This window comes from Balaenoptera borealis (assembly GCF_965194805.1).
Source record: "Balaenoptera borealis genome assembly, chromosome: 16".
In the NCBI taxonomy this organism is placed as follows: Eukaryota; Metazoa; Chordata; class Mammalia; order Artiodactyla; family Balaenopteridae; genus Balaenoptera; species Balaenoptera borealis.
This window is the reverse complement of record NC_138872.1, coordinates 73,949,688-73,966,756: the sequence shown is the minus strand read 5'-3', so window position 1 is coordinate 73,966,756 and position 17,069 is coordinate 73,949,688. Positions and strand designations below refer to the sequence as shown.

The 17,069-nt window shown below is 44.9% G+C and overlaps 1 protein-coding gene across 2 annotated transcripts in view; it reads right to left on the bottom strand.

Moving 5' to 3' along the window:
* Positions 1–3,896: 3,896 nt before the first annotated feature.
* CRCP (CGRP receptor component) overlaps positions 3,897–17,069 on the bottom strand; it is a 91,512-nt gene continuing 78,339 nt past the window's right edge. For both annotated transcript variants that reach the window (XM_082358688.1, XM_082358690.1), the window contains one exon: positions 3,897–5,429. In XM_082358688.1, coding sequence (XP_082214814.1) covers positions 5,148–5,429 — 282 coding nt within the window. In that variant the 3' untranslated portion in view covers positions 3,897–5,147. The remainder of the gene's footprint in view (positions 5,430–17,069) is intronic.

Below are 17,069 nucleotides of genomic sequence, written 5' to 3'. Positions count from 1 at the left end.
CTGATCAAGCCTATATGAATATCTGGTTTATGTGACATATGTATTGCTCTGTGTCATTTAGTAAGTCTCATACTGAGTTCACATACTCTGAACACTCTGGATCTATTTTTTCTTTCCCCAGCTTTACCTCTTCCAGGTGATCAGCTCAGACTCAGAGAACCTCACCTGAGGGCCTAGACAGCTTCGTCCCCTGGCTGATAGGCAGTTCAAAGGCTCAGAGATTGTTTCTTCCAAACAGGCTGGTAGGCCCAAGGAAAGAGAGGAAGTAGACAAGTGCTCACTGACACCCCAGTGAGTACCTGGAAGCCACTGCCCTCTTCTAGTTCAACCTTTGCCTGGCTTCTACTTCAGGGAGTCATCTCTCAGCAAGAAGGCCTGGCTGAGAGTAAGTGAGGACACCTTCCTACAGTCATCTCACCTCCTGGAAGGAGAGTCTCCGTGCAATACACCGAAGAATGTTCAGGCTTTGAGGAGAACTGAAGAGGCAGCCCAGCCCTGCAGCACTTTTATTTTGGGGGGTTGTTGGCTTTGCTTTGGTTTCTTTTTTTTTTTTTTTTTTGGTCGCGCTGAATGGCTTGCAGGATCTTAGTTCCCCGACCAGGGATCAAACCTGGGGCCCCAGCAGTGAGAGCGTAGAGTCCTAATCACTGGACTGCCAGGGAATTCCCTGGAAGGACAAAAGTACAGCAGCTCCCCACTCATGGCACTTCCATTCCAGGCTCTGGCGTGGAGAGAGGATAGTGGTGGAGGTGGGAGGTGGAAGGGACGGGGAGGACCTCAGAAATGGAAAATTGGGGAAGAGAATCATGCCAGGTTCTACTTTTTTATTCTCTGTCTCAGCCCAAGGGAGCTGGAAATGAGGGTCGGGTGCAAGGGGTTTGGACACAGATAATGGAGAGGGCAGGCTACCTTTGCCATGCAAGGGAAGAACAGAGGTCCTTCAGAGAGCACAGACATGGCCTTGGGAGGAAGTGGAGAAGTGGGGACAAAGAGTTGTCAAGGGTAAGGGCAGAAATGGTGATGACAGAAGATGGTTTGTCAGCCTGACCCTCCATGCTGTCCTCAGCACAGGGCCTGGCACTGGTTGAATGAATGGATGGGTGAGTGAATGGATGGTTAGCAAAAACTGCAGAGCTAAATAGACATTTCTCCAAAGAAGACATATAGATGGCCAACAGACACATGAAAAGATGCTCAACATCACTAATTATTAGAGAAATGCAAATCAAGACTACAGTAAGGTACCACCTCACACCGGTCAGAATGGCCATCATTAAAAAGTCTACAAATAACAAATGCTGGAGAGGGTATAGAGAAAAGGGAAAACTCCTACACTGTTGGTGGGAATGTAAGTTGGTGCAGCCATTATGGAAAACAATATGGAGGTTCCTCAGAAAACTAAAAATAGAGCTGCCTTATGATCCAGCAATCCCACTTCTGGGCATATATCCAGGCAAAATTACAATTCAAAAAGAAACATGCATCCCTGTGTTCATAGCAGCACTAGTCACAATAGCCAAGACATGGAAACAACCAAAATGTCCACCAACAGATGAATGGATAAAGAAGATGTGGTACATATATACAATGGAATACTACTCAGCCATAAAAAAGAATGAAATAATGCCATTTGCAGCAACATGGATGGACCTATCATACGAAGTGAAGTAAGTCAGAAAGAGAAAGACAAATACCATATGATATCACTTATATGTGGAATCTAAACTATGACACAAATGAACTTACCTATGAAACAGAAAGAGATGCACAGACATAGAGAACAGACTTGTTGCCAAGGGGAAGGGGGGAGGGGGAGGGATGGAATGGAGTGGGAGCTGGGGGTTAGCAGATGCAAACTATTATATAGAGAATGGATAAACAACAAGGTCCTACTGTATAGCACAGGGAACTATAGTCAATATCCTGTGATAAACCATAATGGAAAAGAATATAAAAAAGAATGTATATATATGTGTAACTGAATCACTTTGCTGTACAGCAGAAATTAGCTCAACATTGTAAACTAACTATACTTAATTTAAAAAAACAAAAGCTGCTGCTCTCAATAAAGATGAAAGCAGCAGGGCAAAGCAGAGAGAGACACAGGGAAGAGAGTAGGAGGGCAGTCAGGGTCCTGCCTGGAAGGGCAGGGAGACTCCAGGTGAGGGCTCCAGAGCCAAAGATCCTTGATGGGGAATTGAGGGTTAAACTTTCATTCGACTTGAAGTGACCCCAGAGCCCTGGCTGACTTGAGACAAGATGAAACACTTACCTGCAAGCAGCATCAAAGAGCCCATGAACTGCAGGAGACACCTCACAATTCTCTTGAAGCTTGTGGGTTAGAGGGATTTGAGACAAAAAGAAAATGGTGATACAATTTAAAGAAAAAGGGAAAAAAATGAGCATGCCTCTTTACTTTCCCCACCCCTAGATCCAGGAAAACTGGCCAGGTCAGGCCCCTCAGCCACATCAGCATTTTAAAATGAGAATCCAGCCCAGCCTATGAGCAGGCATTTTCCAAATGGTTACAGAATTCCTGCACCTTCCAAAAATACCTCTTAGTGCAACTCCCGCCGGGGAGGGAGGGCCACATGCCCAGGCTGGAACCAACCAATTGGGCTTCCTGAGTCCAGAAGTTGCCCCCCCCCGTGCTCTGCAGACCCCAGATGCAGGAAATGCCCACTGCTTCACGGGTAAGCCCAGCTAGACAGCTACTGGTGCTGAGCCGAAGACTAGGAGCAAAGCTGCCTCTGGTTCCACTTATGACAAAGAAGATTATATGACTTCCAGGAGTAGTTGCCAAACTTAGCTATGCAAGTAAACCACCTGTGCAGCTTTGTAAAATAGACGCTGGGCATCAGGTCAGTTTTATGAAGCAGAAACTCTGGGAGAAGGATCCCCCCAACTCCCAAGGGAAAGAGATGGGGGTAGCGACTAGGAGGTGGCACTTGGGGAACTTCAGAGAGGCTAGTTGATGATATCCTGTTTCCTGACTTGGGAACTACCTGGTTTGGTCACTTTGTGAAAATTCATCACACTATACACACATGTGCACTATTCTGTATGTTCGTTACACTACATTTAAAAAAAAAAAGAAAAAAAGCTCCCAGGTAAATTCTGCTCCCCTACGAGGTGTCAGAACCACTAAGTTGGAAGTTCAGGATGAGGGGTTTAGGTTACACAAAAGAGAGATGCTGGGTGCTTTTGCGTATTGGCTGGAGTAGCTACAGGGTCTGCCTCCATCTGAGGCAAGTCTCTGACCCTCAGTGGAGAAAAGCTCCAGGGAGGGGAGGGGCCCGGATGGGAGATGCTCCAGGGAGCAGCCAAACCTTCTCTGCCCATGGATGCCGACCCATGACACCAGTGCAGACTTTTCCTGGGCCCTGCCTCTTGGACAGAGCTTGCTCAGGCCTCCTGTGGTCTAATTCAAGAGGGCCATTTTCTCCTGTGGCTTTGGTTTTCCCTCCCTGGTTAAAGAGGCTGCAGAGGCTACCAGTTTCTTGCCACCCTCCCAGGTCCCTTTCCTAGGGCAAGCAGCTTCTTCGAAGAGCGTGCTACTCCCAGCAGGATCTGGGGGACTCCAGCACTGGGGATTTACCAATGTCCTGCACCCAGGCACTGTTCTAGGTGCTGAGGACACAGCAGTGAACAAGTCAGTCCCAGCTGCCTTTATTCGGCTTATATTTGTTCATCTAAAACAATAAAAGAGCCAGTTATTTTTATCAGCAAAATGAGTTTATCAAGGAGCAGCAAAGAACTGCAATTTGGGACATGCAACTGTTGCAGGAGAATGGGGATGAGAGAATGGTCATATCCCAGGTCTCGGATGAGTCCCTGGGACCGCCAAGGGAGGGTCCTTGGCTTTGCACAGGAAACAATTTAAGAGCGAGCCATAGTTAAGTGAGAGTAAGTTTATTTAGAGAGATATATATTCCATAGACAGAATGTGAAGCGTCTCAAAATGCACAATTTTTAAGAATAAGACAACGATGAAGTCTGCTGCTTTGACTGACTCTTCCTTTCATGAATGATTTCTCTGTAGCCGTGCAATACTGTTTGATAGCATGTTACACACAGTAGAACTTCTTTCAGAATTGAAGTCAATCCTCTCAAACCCTTCCACTGCTTTATCAACTATGTTTATATAATATTCTAAATCATTTGTTGTCGTTTCAACAGTCTTCACAGAATCTTCATCAGGAGTAGATTCCATCTCCAGAAACTACTTTTTTTGCTCATACAGAAGAAGCACTTCTCCAAGCATTAAAGTTTTATCATGAGATTGTAGCAATTCAGTCACATCTTCGAGCTCTATTTCTAATTCTAGTTCTCTTGCCATTTCCACCACATCTGCTGTTACTTCCTCCACTGAAGTTTTGAACCCCTCACAGTTATCCATGAGGGTTGGAATCAACTTCTTCTAAACTCCTGTTAAGGTTGATATTTTGCTCTTTTGCCATGAATCACAAATATTCTTAATGTTCTTAATGGCATCTAGAATGGTGAATCCTTTCCAGAAGGTTTTCAATTTCCTTTGCCTAGATCCATCAGAGGAATCACTGTCTATGGCAGCTATGGCTGTATTTCATAAATCATAAGACTTGAAAGTCAAAATTATTCCTTGATCTGTGGGCTGCAGAATGAAGGTTGTGTTAGCAGGCATGAAAACAACATCAATATCATTGTCCATTTCCACCAGAGCTCTTGGGTGACCAGGTGTATTGTCAATAAGCAGTAATATTTAGAAAGGAATTCTTTTTTTCTGAGCAGTAGGTCTCGACAGTGGGCTTAAAGTAGTCAGTATTTGTAAGCAAATGTGCTGTCATTCCAGGCTTTGTTGTTCCATTTATAGAGCATAGGCAGTGTCGATTTAGCATAATTCTCAAGGGCCCTAGGATTTTCAGAATGGTAAATGAGCATTGGCTTCAACTTCAAGTCACCATCTGCATTAGCCCCTTACAAGAGAATCAGCCTATCCTTTGAAGTTTGAAGCCAGGCGTTGACTTCTCCTCTCTAGCTATGAAAGTCTCAGATGGCATCTTCTTCCAATAGAAGGCTGTTTTGTCTACATTGAAAAATCTGTTGTTTAGTGTAGCCACCTTCGTTTATGATCTTTGCTAGATCTTCTCGATAACTTGCTGCAGCTTCTACATCAGCACTTGCTCTTTACCTTGCACTTTTATATTATGGAGTAGGCTGCTTTCCTTAAACCTCATGAACCAACCTCTGCTAGCTTTAACTTTTTCTTCTGCAGCTTCCTTACCTCTCTCAGCCTTGACAGAACTGAAGAGAGTTAGGGCCTTGCTCTGCATTAGGCTTTGGCTTAAGGGAATGTTGTGGCTGATTTGATTTTCTAACCAAACCAGTAAAACTTCTTCCATAAAGCAGCCGCGTAGCACAGGGAGATCAGCTTGGTGCTCTGTGTCCACCTAGAGGGGTGGGATAGGGAGGGTGGGAGGGAGACGCAAGAGGGAGGGGATATGGGATACACGTATACGTATAGCTGTTTCACTTTGTTATACAATTTTGTTATACAGCTGTTTCACTTTGTTAGTTATATACAGAAACTAACACACCATTGTAAAGCAATTACACTCCGATAAAGATGTTTAAAAAAAGAACTTCCACATCAGCAAAAAGGCTGTTTTGCTTTCTCATCATTTGTGTGTTCACTGGAATAGCAATTTTAATTTCTTTCAAGAACTTTTCCTTTGCATTCACAACTTGGCTAACTGTTTGGCTCAAGAGGTTTTTATCTTGTGGCCTGTCTTGGCCTTCAACATGCCTTCCTCAGTAAGCTTAACCACTTCTGGCTTTTGATGTAAAGTGAGAGACATGCAACTCTCCCTTTCCCTTGAACACTAAGAGGCCATGGTAGGGTTATAAATTGGCCTAATTTCTATATTGCTGTGTCTCAGGGAATAGGGAGTCTTGAGAAGAGGGAGAGAGATGGGGGAATGGCTGGTTGGTGAAACAGTCAGAACACACACATTTATTGATTAAGTTTGCCATCATACGTGGGCGCAGTTCATGGCTCCCAAAACAATTATAATAGTAACATCAGGACTTCCCTGGTAGCACAGTGGTTAAGAATCCGCCTGCCAATGCAGGGGACACAGGTTCGAACCCTGGGCCGGGAAGATCCCACATGCCGTGGAGCAACTAAGCCTGTGCGCCACAACTACTGAGCCTGCACTCTAGAGCCTGCGAGCCACAACTACTAAGCCCGCGTGCCGCAACTACTGGAGCCCCCGCGCTTAGAGCCTGTACTCCACAACAAGAGGAGCCACTGCAATGAGAAGCCCGCGCATGGCAACAAAGAGTAGCCCCCGCTCGCCGCAACTAGAGAAAAGCCTGCACACAGCAACGAACACCCAACGCAGCCAAATTAAAAAAAAGCAACCAGTAACATCAAAGATCGCAGATCACCATAACAAATATAATAATGAAAAAGTTTGAAATATTACAAGAATTAGCAAAATGTGACACAGAGACATGAAGTGAGCAAATGCTGTTGGAAAAATGGTGCCAATAAACTTGCTCCTTGCAGGGTTGCCACAAACCTTCAATTCGTAAGAAAAAACACAGTAACTGTGAAGCACAACAGAGCGAAGCATGAAAAAACAGGGTATGCCTGTAATGTGTTGTTTGTCAGTTTAATTCTCAGGCTACAGCCACTGAACCTAAGAAGAGCAGAAGACAAGCACTGCCTTTCCTACACATACTTAACAAAGGTACTCAAGGCAACAAAGACTTGCTCACCACTCAGTGTGCCCCTGTCTCCACTCTGGTCCTGTGCTCATGCATAGCCTTCTACTTGTGTTGTACTCCTCAACCCAGCCAGTGAAAACTCAGTGCAACTCTACCAGTGCAAATTCAGCCAACCTTACATTACACTGAAATGCCAACTCCACTTGGAAGGGTCTCATCTCTGTGACTCTTGTGACCTGTGTCCCAATTTACACCTTTCTTAAGGCCTTTCTCCCATTCTACTTTGTATTCTTGTTCTTCGTGTTATTTGTCTGGTTCTCCCCCCTCACCCCCATCAGATAGGGAGCTGCTTAGATGGGGGATGGAATTTTCCCTGCAACACCCAACACTGTTTATGGGCCCATAAGAGGCCTTGGAATGTTTGCTGAGATGGATTAAATTGAATGATGGGACAGCATCTCCCTGAAAAATCAACAGTTCACTTCGTTCTACATCTCCATAGTTCACAAAGTTGTTTTTTTTTTACTTTATTTTGAAATTTTTTAAACTAGAAAAAAATTGGTGAGAATAGTACAATTAACTCCAATATATGTACCCTTACCAAGTGACTGTTGATTCATCAATTGCTAACATTTGCTACAATTGCTTTAATATCTCTCTCTATCCATCTAGCTAGCTAGCTATAATTATCATTATTTTTAGTTATTGAACCATTTGAGAATAAATTACAGACATTGTGTCTTGTGTCGCTTTACCCCTAAATACTTCATTGGTACCTCCTAAATATAAGGACATTTTCTTGTACTATGATCCAATGAAGGAAATTTAACATTGATATGATACTATTTACTATCTACATATACAGTCCCTAGTCAAATTTCCCCAGTTGTCCCAATTATGTCCTTCACAACCATTTTTTTCATTCTCATTGTCTACGGAAAAAAAATGTACAACCTAAAAGTTGAGAATTATGTTTCATTTGGAGGACTTTCTTTTTCTTTTTAATATTTATTTATTTATTTGGCTGTGCTGGGTCTTCGTTGCAGCATGCGGGATCTTTTAGTTGCGGCCTGTGGGATCTAGTTCCCTGACCAGGGATTGAACCCAGGCCCCCTGCATTGGGAGTGTGGAGTCTTAGCCACTGGACCGCCAGGAAAGTCCCTCGGAGGACTTTCTGAGCACTCAAGCCCGGGAGTAGCCTCGCAGACGGCTCTGAGGGACGGCTCCAAAGAGGTCAGGGAGGATCCAGGGTACACAGGCGTTTAGCAACAAAGACCTGGTAGCTGGCACATCAAAAGATTACTGTTGGGGCTTCCCTGGTGGTGCAGTGGTTGGGAATCCGCCTGCTAATGCAGGGGAGACAGGTTCGTGCCCCGGTCCGGGAGGATCCCACATGCCACAGAGCAGCTGGGCCCGTGAGCCACAACTACTGAGCCTGCGCGTCTGGAGCCTGTGCTCCGCAGCGGGAGAGGCCGCGGCAGTGAGAGGCCTGCGCACCGCGATGAAGAGTGGCCCCTGCTCGCCGCAACTGGAGAGGGCCCTTGCACAGAGACGAAGACCCAACACAGGCAAAAATAAATAAATAAATTAATTAATTTTAAAAAAAGATTACTGTTGGCAGACCCTGGTCTTGCCGGCTGTTCCCTTGCAGTGTACTTAATAAATCTCGCTTTCTACACTCAAAAAAAAAAAAAAAATACTGTTAATTAAAGAAAACAACCAGACATCTCAAGGTAATGAATTTAGTGCTTTTCTATATATGGGAAGATGTAAGAGTCTGGGGTCACTGAAATCATTCCTTTGATAGGCACCTTAGCTATCCAGGGCCAGTATCCAGTTCTTTCCCATCCTGAGTTCCCACAGGGCTCACCCTCGGGGGTGCCTGTAATGTGATGGCTTGATGGCTGCAGCATCCTTTGTTTACTGATAGGGCAGGTGACATTTTTGATTCACATCATCTATGCGTTGCATTTAGTTGTATCACTTTAGTCTCTTACAATATCGAACAGTTTCTCCCTCTTTCATTCTTAAGGCATACTAGTTATTTGTAAAATAGCCTTTGACTTGACTTTGCTGTCTCAGGTTATGCATTTAGGGGGGCAGGAAGGCCCCGAGAGTGAGGTTGTGCCTTTCACAGCACATGGCAGCAGGAGGCACACACGAGGTCAGTTTGTCCCATTATTGCTGATGTTAACTTTGATGATCTGGTTAAGGTGGTATCTGCCGGGTTTCTCCACTGAGAAGTTACAGTTTTTCCTTTTGTAATTATAAGCAATCTGTTGAAATGACTTAGTATTTCAGAGACGGTGAAAATATCCTGTTCCCCGTCTGACGATGATTCTTGCCTGGCCCTGATGTGCCTGCCAGTCATTTAAGGAAAGTGGAGTTGGCCGGTGGCCCGGAGCTGAGGCTCTGGAGATCACAGAACCGGGATGGGCAGAGAAGGAAAAGCACTGGGGACAGGAAACTGTGCGGACAGCAGGGCAGGCAGTCTGAGTGCTATGCTGGGAGCTGAGCAGCAGCTCACTGAGGTATGGGTGGCAGTCACACCACACCAGGCACCTCAGGGCAGCCTCAAGGGTACCGGCCCCTTCACCAGAATCATGACCTGGAGAGGGACCAGTTTGCAGGAAGCAGGAAGACCATCCTTTCCTCCTTATTCCCTGGTGGCCCCTACTGCTCAGTGCCAGGGGGGCGGGGGATGCCTTACAGGCATTATTTCCAGAATATTTCCAGGGGCCCCCAGCGAATCTGAAGGGTTCCAGACCTCTGGGCCTGGCCTGGCCTTCCCAGCCAGGCTCCCTCACAGCCCCCTGCCTGTTTGCTCCACTCCTTACAAATATCTGCTCTGCTGTTGTACACAACCATGGGCTGGCAGTCACGGTGGAAAGTAGGGGGTGCACACCCACAGGACACACACAGCCTGGGACAAACTGGCCACGAGTTCTTGTGTGCTGGACAGAAGGTGTATTCATTTTCTGTGGCTGCCATAACAAATGACCACAAATGGGGGACTTAACACAAAAGGAATTTATTCTCTTACGGTTCTGAAGGTCAGAAGTCTGAAATCGAGGCGTCAGCAGGGCCGGGCTCTTTCTGCAGGCTCCAGGGGAGAATCTTTCCTCGCCTCTTCCAGCTTCTAGTGGCTGCTGGCAATCCTTGGCTTCCTTGGCCGTATCCTCCAGTTTCTGCCACTGTGGTCACATGGCCTCCTCTTCCTCTCTCTTATAAGGAAACTTGTCATTGGATTTGGGGCAGGATCCTAGGGACATCCAGATAATCCCAGATGATCTCATAGTGAGGTCATTAACTTATTTACATCAGCAAAGAGCCTTTTTCCACATAAGGTCACACTCACAGTTTCTGGGAGTTAGTACATATCTTTTGGGGGCCACCAGTCAACTTGCCATGGAAGGAATTTATGTATGCTCTCATGTATATGTTAGTTTTCCACATATTTCTCTAACAAATTCTATATTGATGATTAGGAGTAATTAAAATAGTCCCTGGGGCTTCCCTGGTGGCGCAGTGGTTGGGAGTCTGCCTGCCAATGCAGGGGACACGGGTTCGAGCCCTGGTCTGGGAAGATCCCACATGCTGCGGAGCAGCTGGGCCCGTGAGCCACAATTACTGAGCCTGCGCGTCTGGAGCCTATGCTCCACAACAAGAGAGGCCGCGATGGTGAGAGGTCCGCGCACCGTGATGAAGAGTGGCCCCCGCTTGCCGCAACTAGAGAAAGCCCTCGCACAGAAACGAAGACCCAACACAGCCATAAATAAATAAATAAAATAAAATAAAATAAAATAAAATAAATACAAGCAACTCCTTTAAAAAAAATAAAAATAAAAAAATAAAAAAATAATAAAATAGTCCCTGATGGCTGTTTTGGGCCTACCCAAATATTTCTGTCCTCCCCCTGCCACACATATACACACACACACATGCACATGCACAAAATAACATATCTACACAGAGATGTTTACACATTGTACCCAGGTCCTTGTACAGAAATGTGCATGTATGCTGTATTCATTCATTTGACACATGTTTATTGAGTGCCCACCACGTGCCATGCCCTGTGCAGGCACTGGAAACACAGCAGTGAACAAGGCAGCAGGCCCACAGTTTGTTTACATTCTGGTAAAATATTTACAGACACACACACACAACGAGCATAATATGGATGCAGAATCTGCAGGGCTTTTCCATGCCCAGGGCTCCCAGAAGGGCTGAAGTCAGCAATTCTAGGCCACAGGCAGCAGGGGAATGTGAAGGCCCTTAATGCAAATAAAGTCACCAGCAAAGTCACTTTTAAAACAACAAATCCTTGATTAAGTGAAACATTTGTGGGCGGAGGTGAACCCCATTCCCAAAAGAGCAAATCTCTGCACTGCTGTGGAGGGGCTCGGAGTTCTGGGGTGTAAGATGGAGGAGTCTGAGCAAAGGGGCCAGCTGGGCCTTGAACAGCCGGAGAGGCCTGCACACACGCACATGCTGGATTTGAGGTTGGCTCAAAGGACAAGGTGGGCAGTGCCGCTTGGAGGGGAAAGAGCCTGACCACAAGAGACACAGCCAGAAGCTGGGGGTCAGCCGCTGGCAATGATGTGCAGGATAAGGTGAGACTGATGACTGTATCCTGGCATTATGTATCAAAACCGGCACTCACACTAGTGCAGGGGACGTGTGAAGTGGCAAGCTGGCTAGGCTGATCTATAGACTCCAAAATTCCCTTTCCAGTATGTTCCAGTTAGGGCGGGCTACCAGCGATACTCTCTCATGAGAGTCAGAGGATGGAAGGAAGGCAGCACCTACTGTATAGGACACAGTTTCTCCCCGTTATTCACTTAATTGTTCTTCTTTTCCCCCTGGATCTTCCTTCCTGTGTGCCTGTGAACAAGCTTCTGGCTGTGCCTATGGAGCTCTAGCTTGCTTTTGACCTTCCCTTCCTTTATTGAGTGAAAAGTGTGGGTAGTATGCTGCTAGTTTTTCTTTCTTTCTAACATTTTTTTTAAAAGTCACATCTTGAGTAAGTAAGAAGTGGATCATTTCTAGACCAGAGCTTCAGAACAGACCACTATCTTGGCTCTTCTTGGCCCTCTGTATTTTCGTATAAATTTAGAATTAGCTTGTCAAGTTCTATTAAAAAACATGTTGAGGGCTTCCCTGGTGGCACAGTGGTTGAGAATCTGCCTGCCAATGCAGGGGACACGGGTTCGAGCCCTGGTCTGGGAAGATCCCACATGCCGTGGAGCGACTAGGCCCGTGAGCCACAATTACTGAGCCTGCGCGTCTGGAGCCTGTGCTCCACAACAAGAGAGGCCGCGATAGTGAGAGGCCCGCGCACCGCGATGAAGAGTGGCCCTCACTTGCCGCAACTACAGAAAGCCCTCGCACAGAAACGAAGACCCAACACAGCCAAAAATAAATAAATAAATAAACAAACAAACAAACATGTGGAGAAACAGACTCACAAACATAGAAAACATACTTATGGTTACCAAAGGGGAAATGGGGAGGGGGAGGGATAAATTAGGAGTTTGGGATTAACAGATATATACTACTGTATATAAAATAGATAACCAACAAGGACCTACTATATAGCACAGGGAATTATATTCAGTATCTTGTAATAACCTATAGTGGAAAAGAATTGGGAAAAGAATATATATATATGTGTGTGTGTGTATGTATGTATATATATATATATATATATATATATATATATATATATATATATATATATATATATATATATACACACACGTATGTGTAACTGAATCACTTTGCTGTACACCTGAAACTAACACATTGTAAATCAACTATACTTGAATAAAAAGTTGTTTGTTTTGGAAAAAAAAGAGAGAAATTAAAGACCTAAATAAATAGAATATAATCATTTTAAAATTATAAATAAATAAATATATAAATAAAACTTACAAAATAAATAAAAATCATAATCTAAAAACAAAACAAAACAAATACCAAAAAAAAGAAAAAAAATGTTGAGATTTTGATAAGGATATGTATAATCTAGAAATCAATTTGGGGAGAACTGATCCTTAAAATATTGTTTTCCAATCTATGAACATGGCATATTTCTCTAGCCTCAGACATAGATCAATGAATACCAAAGAAGACATCAAAATGGTGGGATTGTTGGCTCAGTGGACACCCCACAGGAATGACTGGCTGGCACTACTCGCCTTTTAGTTGCTGCCCTTGCTCCTTGCTTCCTGCTTCCAGGCTGCCCGGTTTTCATGTGACCTTGTCTGCTGCCCACAGCTGATTGGCTCAAGGGAAGGCACCTGCCTCAAGCTGATCCAATGAATGCCTTCTCCCAGATTTTTTGAACCAGAGACTGATAGAGAATTGAAACAGGCTCTTGTTGGTGTCTGAGGTTGTAAAAATATAAAATTTAGGAGCTCTCTACAATCATTTTTCAGATGATTTGGTCTGAAGGATTGGAGGCAGATGCATTGCTGAGAAAAAAGAGTGAAGCTCAGAGAGGCATAGAAACAAGACAGAGAGGCTGGTGGTGTTCGAGTCTCTGACTCCATATAGCTTCTGAGGCCCAGTTGCATTCTTGCTCCTGGGTTCCAAGACACCCATGTTCCAAGAGATCCATTGGTTCCAAGGGTCCACTGTTCCTTAAAATAAATCCATCTTCAGGCTTAAGCTATTTTGAGTTTCTACCACTCACAACCAAGAGTCCTACCTAATGCAGCTGAGTAGACTGAAAACGGGTATTCTCAAACAGATCCCAGGTAAGTGAGCCTTGGCACCTGGCCTTAACAGGCTCACAATTTGGACTGCAGTCTGGTGCCCCTAGAGAGAACCTTCTCTAGCACAGACCAGCACTCTGTTCCCTTCCTCTGCAGGAATTTTGCTGCCTCTCTTGGGATAATTAATCAGAGGTGATCACCCTTATCCTCCTTTTTACACAGGATTTATCTATTCTAAGCACCTGTGTTATTTTTATGTGTGGATGGCAAACTTTGGTTAGAATTTAATTACCATATTTGTCACTATGATCACCCAGATGATCACTCGAGGGCTGTTATAGGCCCAACTGGCAAGTGTCCCATAGGTCAAGATATCAAGAGGCCCCCAAAATAAGATGCAAGCTCCAGATGGGACTTCAAGAGAAATACTAAAAGTCTTCACCACTTCTGCCACTCTTGATAATGACCCTATTCACCATGAGGCAGGGGTTGTTATAGTGATAGGAGAGTCAGGCTCTGAGTTTTCAGGAGATTGGAGGGAAGAATTTTAGAGATACGGTGCTGCAGGGAAAGGGTATTCCTATACACACAGACAGTCCTCAACTTTGCTAAATTCAAGACTTAAAACAGTCTACACATTCATACATTTCATACACTATACATGGACAGACCTAATGCACTTTTCAAAGCCTGAATTTGCACTTTTATCTCTCATCTGACTCTGGATGATTTCAGGCTAACTCCTGGGGGGGCTGCGTAGCTGCCAAGAGTCCCATTTCAGCATCACCAGTTGTCATCATTCTCAGGACAGCAACTGATGTCATTATTTAAATATTTAATTGAAGAGAAAAATACTATACAAATGACAGTGCTGATCCGTGATAAGAAACAAAGGTCTCATGAACTTAACCCAGTTGACACAAAAGTGGGAACGATTAGCTGAACTAAAATTGGTGACTCTTGAGCTTCAAGTCAGGTGTTTACCACACTGAAACTAGTCAATTGCATGTTTATTTGTGAAGGAAAAAAAAAATTAACTTTTGTAGGACAATAAAAGACCCAGTAGACTGGGAAAATGCATTCCTTTGGACAGGGCCTGAAATGGTGTATGGCCTGCTTCCACGGCCTTGGGAAGCATAATAAAGATAGTCTAGTTTTCTATGATTCTAAAAGGCTGCCTATTCTTGGCATTTTCTAAGTTACTTTGACAGCTCCAAGAAGGTTCTGGCCACTAAACTTTAACAGGGTTGTAAAAATTGTATCATGTTCCAAACTTTCTAAATCAAGATTATATTATTTTTGTTAAAAAGAAGACAACAGGCCCAAAATGGAGTCACTTATACTAAGCCCCATGGCACCTAAGTGAGACTTAATAATTATAGTTTTGGGGACTTCCCTGGTGGTGCAGTGGTTAAGAATCCACCTGCCAATGCAGGGGACACGGGTTCGAGCCCTGGTCCAGGAAGATCCCACATGCCGTGGAGCAACTAAGCCCGTGCGCCACAACTACTGAGTCTGTGCTCTAGAGCCCGCGAACCAAAACTACTGAGCCCGCGCACCAAAACTACTGAAGCCTGCACGCTCTAGGGCCCGCATGCCACAACTACTGAGCCCACGTGCTGCAACTACTGAAGCCTGCGCACCTAGAGCCCATGTTCTGCAACAAGAGAAGCCACCGCAATGAGAAGCCTGTGCACCACAATGAAGACCCAACACAGCCAAAAATAAATAAACAAATTATAAACTTATTAGAAAATAATAATAATTATAGTTTTGGCGTCTCCTGGAAATCGAATCTTAAATCGGTCAATGAGGAATTACCTGGTCAGTGAGGTAATCTGCCTGATAGACCCCTGCTCTCCCCTAAAGAAAGGTGACCTTGCTGAAACCAATCCACTTTTTGCTAGTTTAACTTCCTTACCCCCTTCCTTCTGCCAGTAAGTCTTTTCTTTTGTACAGCTCCTGGGAGCTCCTTTCTATCTGCTAGATGGGATGCTGCCCGATTCATGAATCATTCAATAAAGCCAATAAGATCTTTAACATTTCCTCAGTTGAATTTCTTAACACTTTGTAACATAAATATCTCTACAACTGTCAATCTATATCTAGATGATGATAGAGAGATGACAGATACACAGATAGATGATAGATAGCGAACTATTCTCTGAGACTTATAGAACCTTTAATCAATGATGTCTGGGTCTGATTCTCTGGGAGAAAAAGGATCCAGACCTCAAGGACTGAGGATGGGGGCTCTAGAATTTCTGAACCGATGAGTTAAAATAGCTTGGGAATGTGCTGTCTGTTGGGGAATAGCCACATGAGGACACATTTTACTCATTAATGCTGATGCAGGCCAGATTGCTTTCCAAGAAAGCCCGCCCTGTCACTTTTTCCAGCCATTCTTGTCCGAGGACACAGAGGAAATTAAGAGAGCCTGGGTATTCTTGGAAGGAATGCTATGCCTGAGCTTGGTGGCCAGAGTTTCAGCAGGGGTGTGTGCAGTGCAGGGTGTGATGACAGAAAGAGCAGCTCCCTGGGTCCTCCAGGCAAGAGAAGGGGATTCGACAACTGGCGACTCCCAGAGACAACAGTTCCCCAGGTTTGGAGGCCTGAGAAGATTCCACTCCAGAATCCAAGTATGACCCTATTTCCCCTGTGCTTCTGAAACATGGCCAGGGCTCACTTGGTAGCCAATTATTCTCTCTCAAGAGATTCTGCAACTTGGATAGTTGATTTGGAAGGAAGCAGCTAAGTATCCAGTAAAGTTAGCCCAGGGGACCTTAACTGAGAACACATCACCTGGAGAGACGTCTCAAAAGTCATAGGCCCTGAACCCACTGAATCAGAAATCTGGGCCCTGGACCCATGTAGTTTGGGAAAGGTTGTGGAGATTCAAACGCAAGCCCCGAGTTAAGGGCCGGTGCAAGAGAATACTGTGCCAGTAAGGCCAGGCCATGGCCTTGATATTTTTTTTCTTTTTATGTTAAAAATGTCAGTTTCCGGACTTCCCTGGCAGTCCAGTGGTTAAGACTCCACGCTTCCACTGCAGGAGGCACGGGTTTGATCCCTGGTCAGGGAACTAAGATCCCGCATGCCGCGGTGTACTAGACCAGGCTTCCCATTTTAATGAGCATACAAATCACACATCTTGTTCAAGCGCAGATTCTGATTCAGCAGGTCTAGGGTGGGGGCCTGACAATTTACATTTCTAACAAGTTCCCAGATGATGCTTATGGTACTGGTCCATGGTCCACACTTTGAGTAGCAAGGGGGCTGGGTCAGTGGTTCTTAACCCGGGGCGATTTTGTCATCAACACCCCCAGGGGACATCTGGCAGTGAGAAATGTCTGGAGATGTTTTTGCTTGTCAACTGGAAGGTGAGGGTGTTAACCACCTAGCTGGTAGAGGCCAGGGACAGTGCTAAACAGCCTACAGTGCACGGACAGTGCCCACAGCAAAGAATTATCCAACCAAATTGTCTGTGGCTCTGAGGCTGGGAAACCCTGGGCTAAAATTTATAAGGTTTCTGAAAAGTAGTTACTTTAGTCTTAACTCTTTGCCCCGTCAAAGGTCTAAAAAGGTTGGCAACTGGATTTAAGGAGGAAAATTTTGGGAGAGAATTTTCTAGAAGGA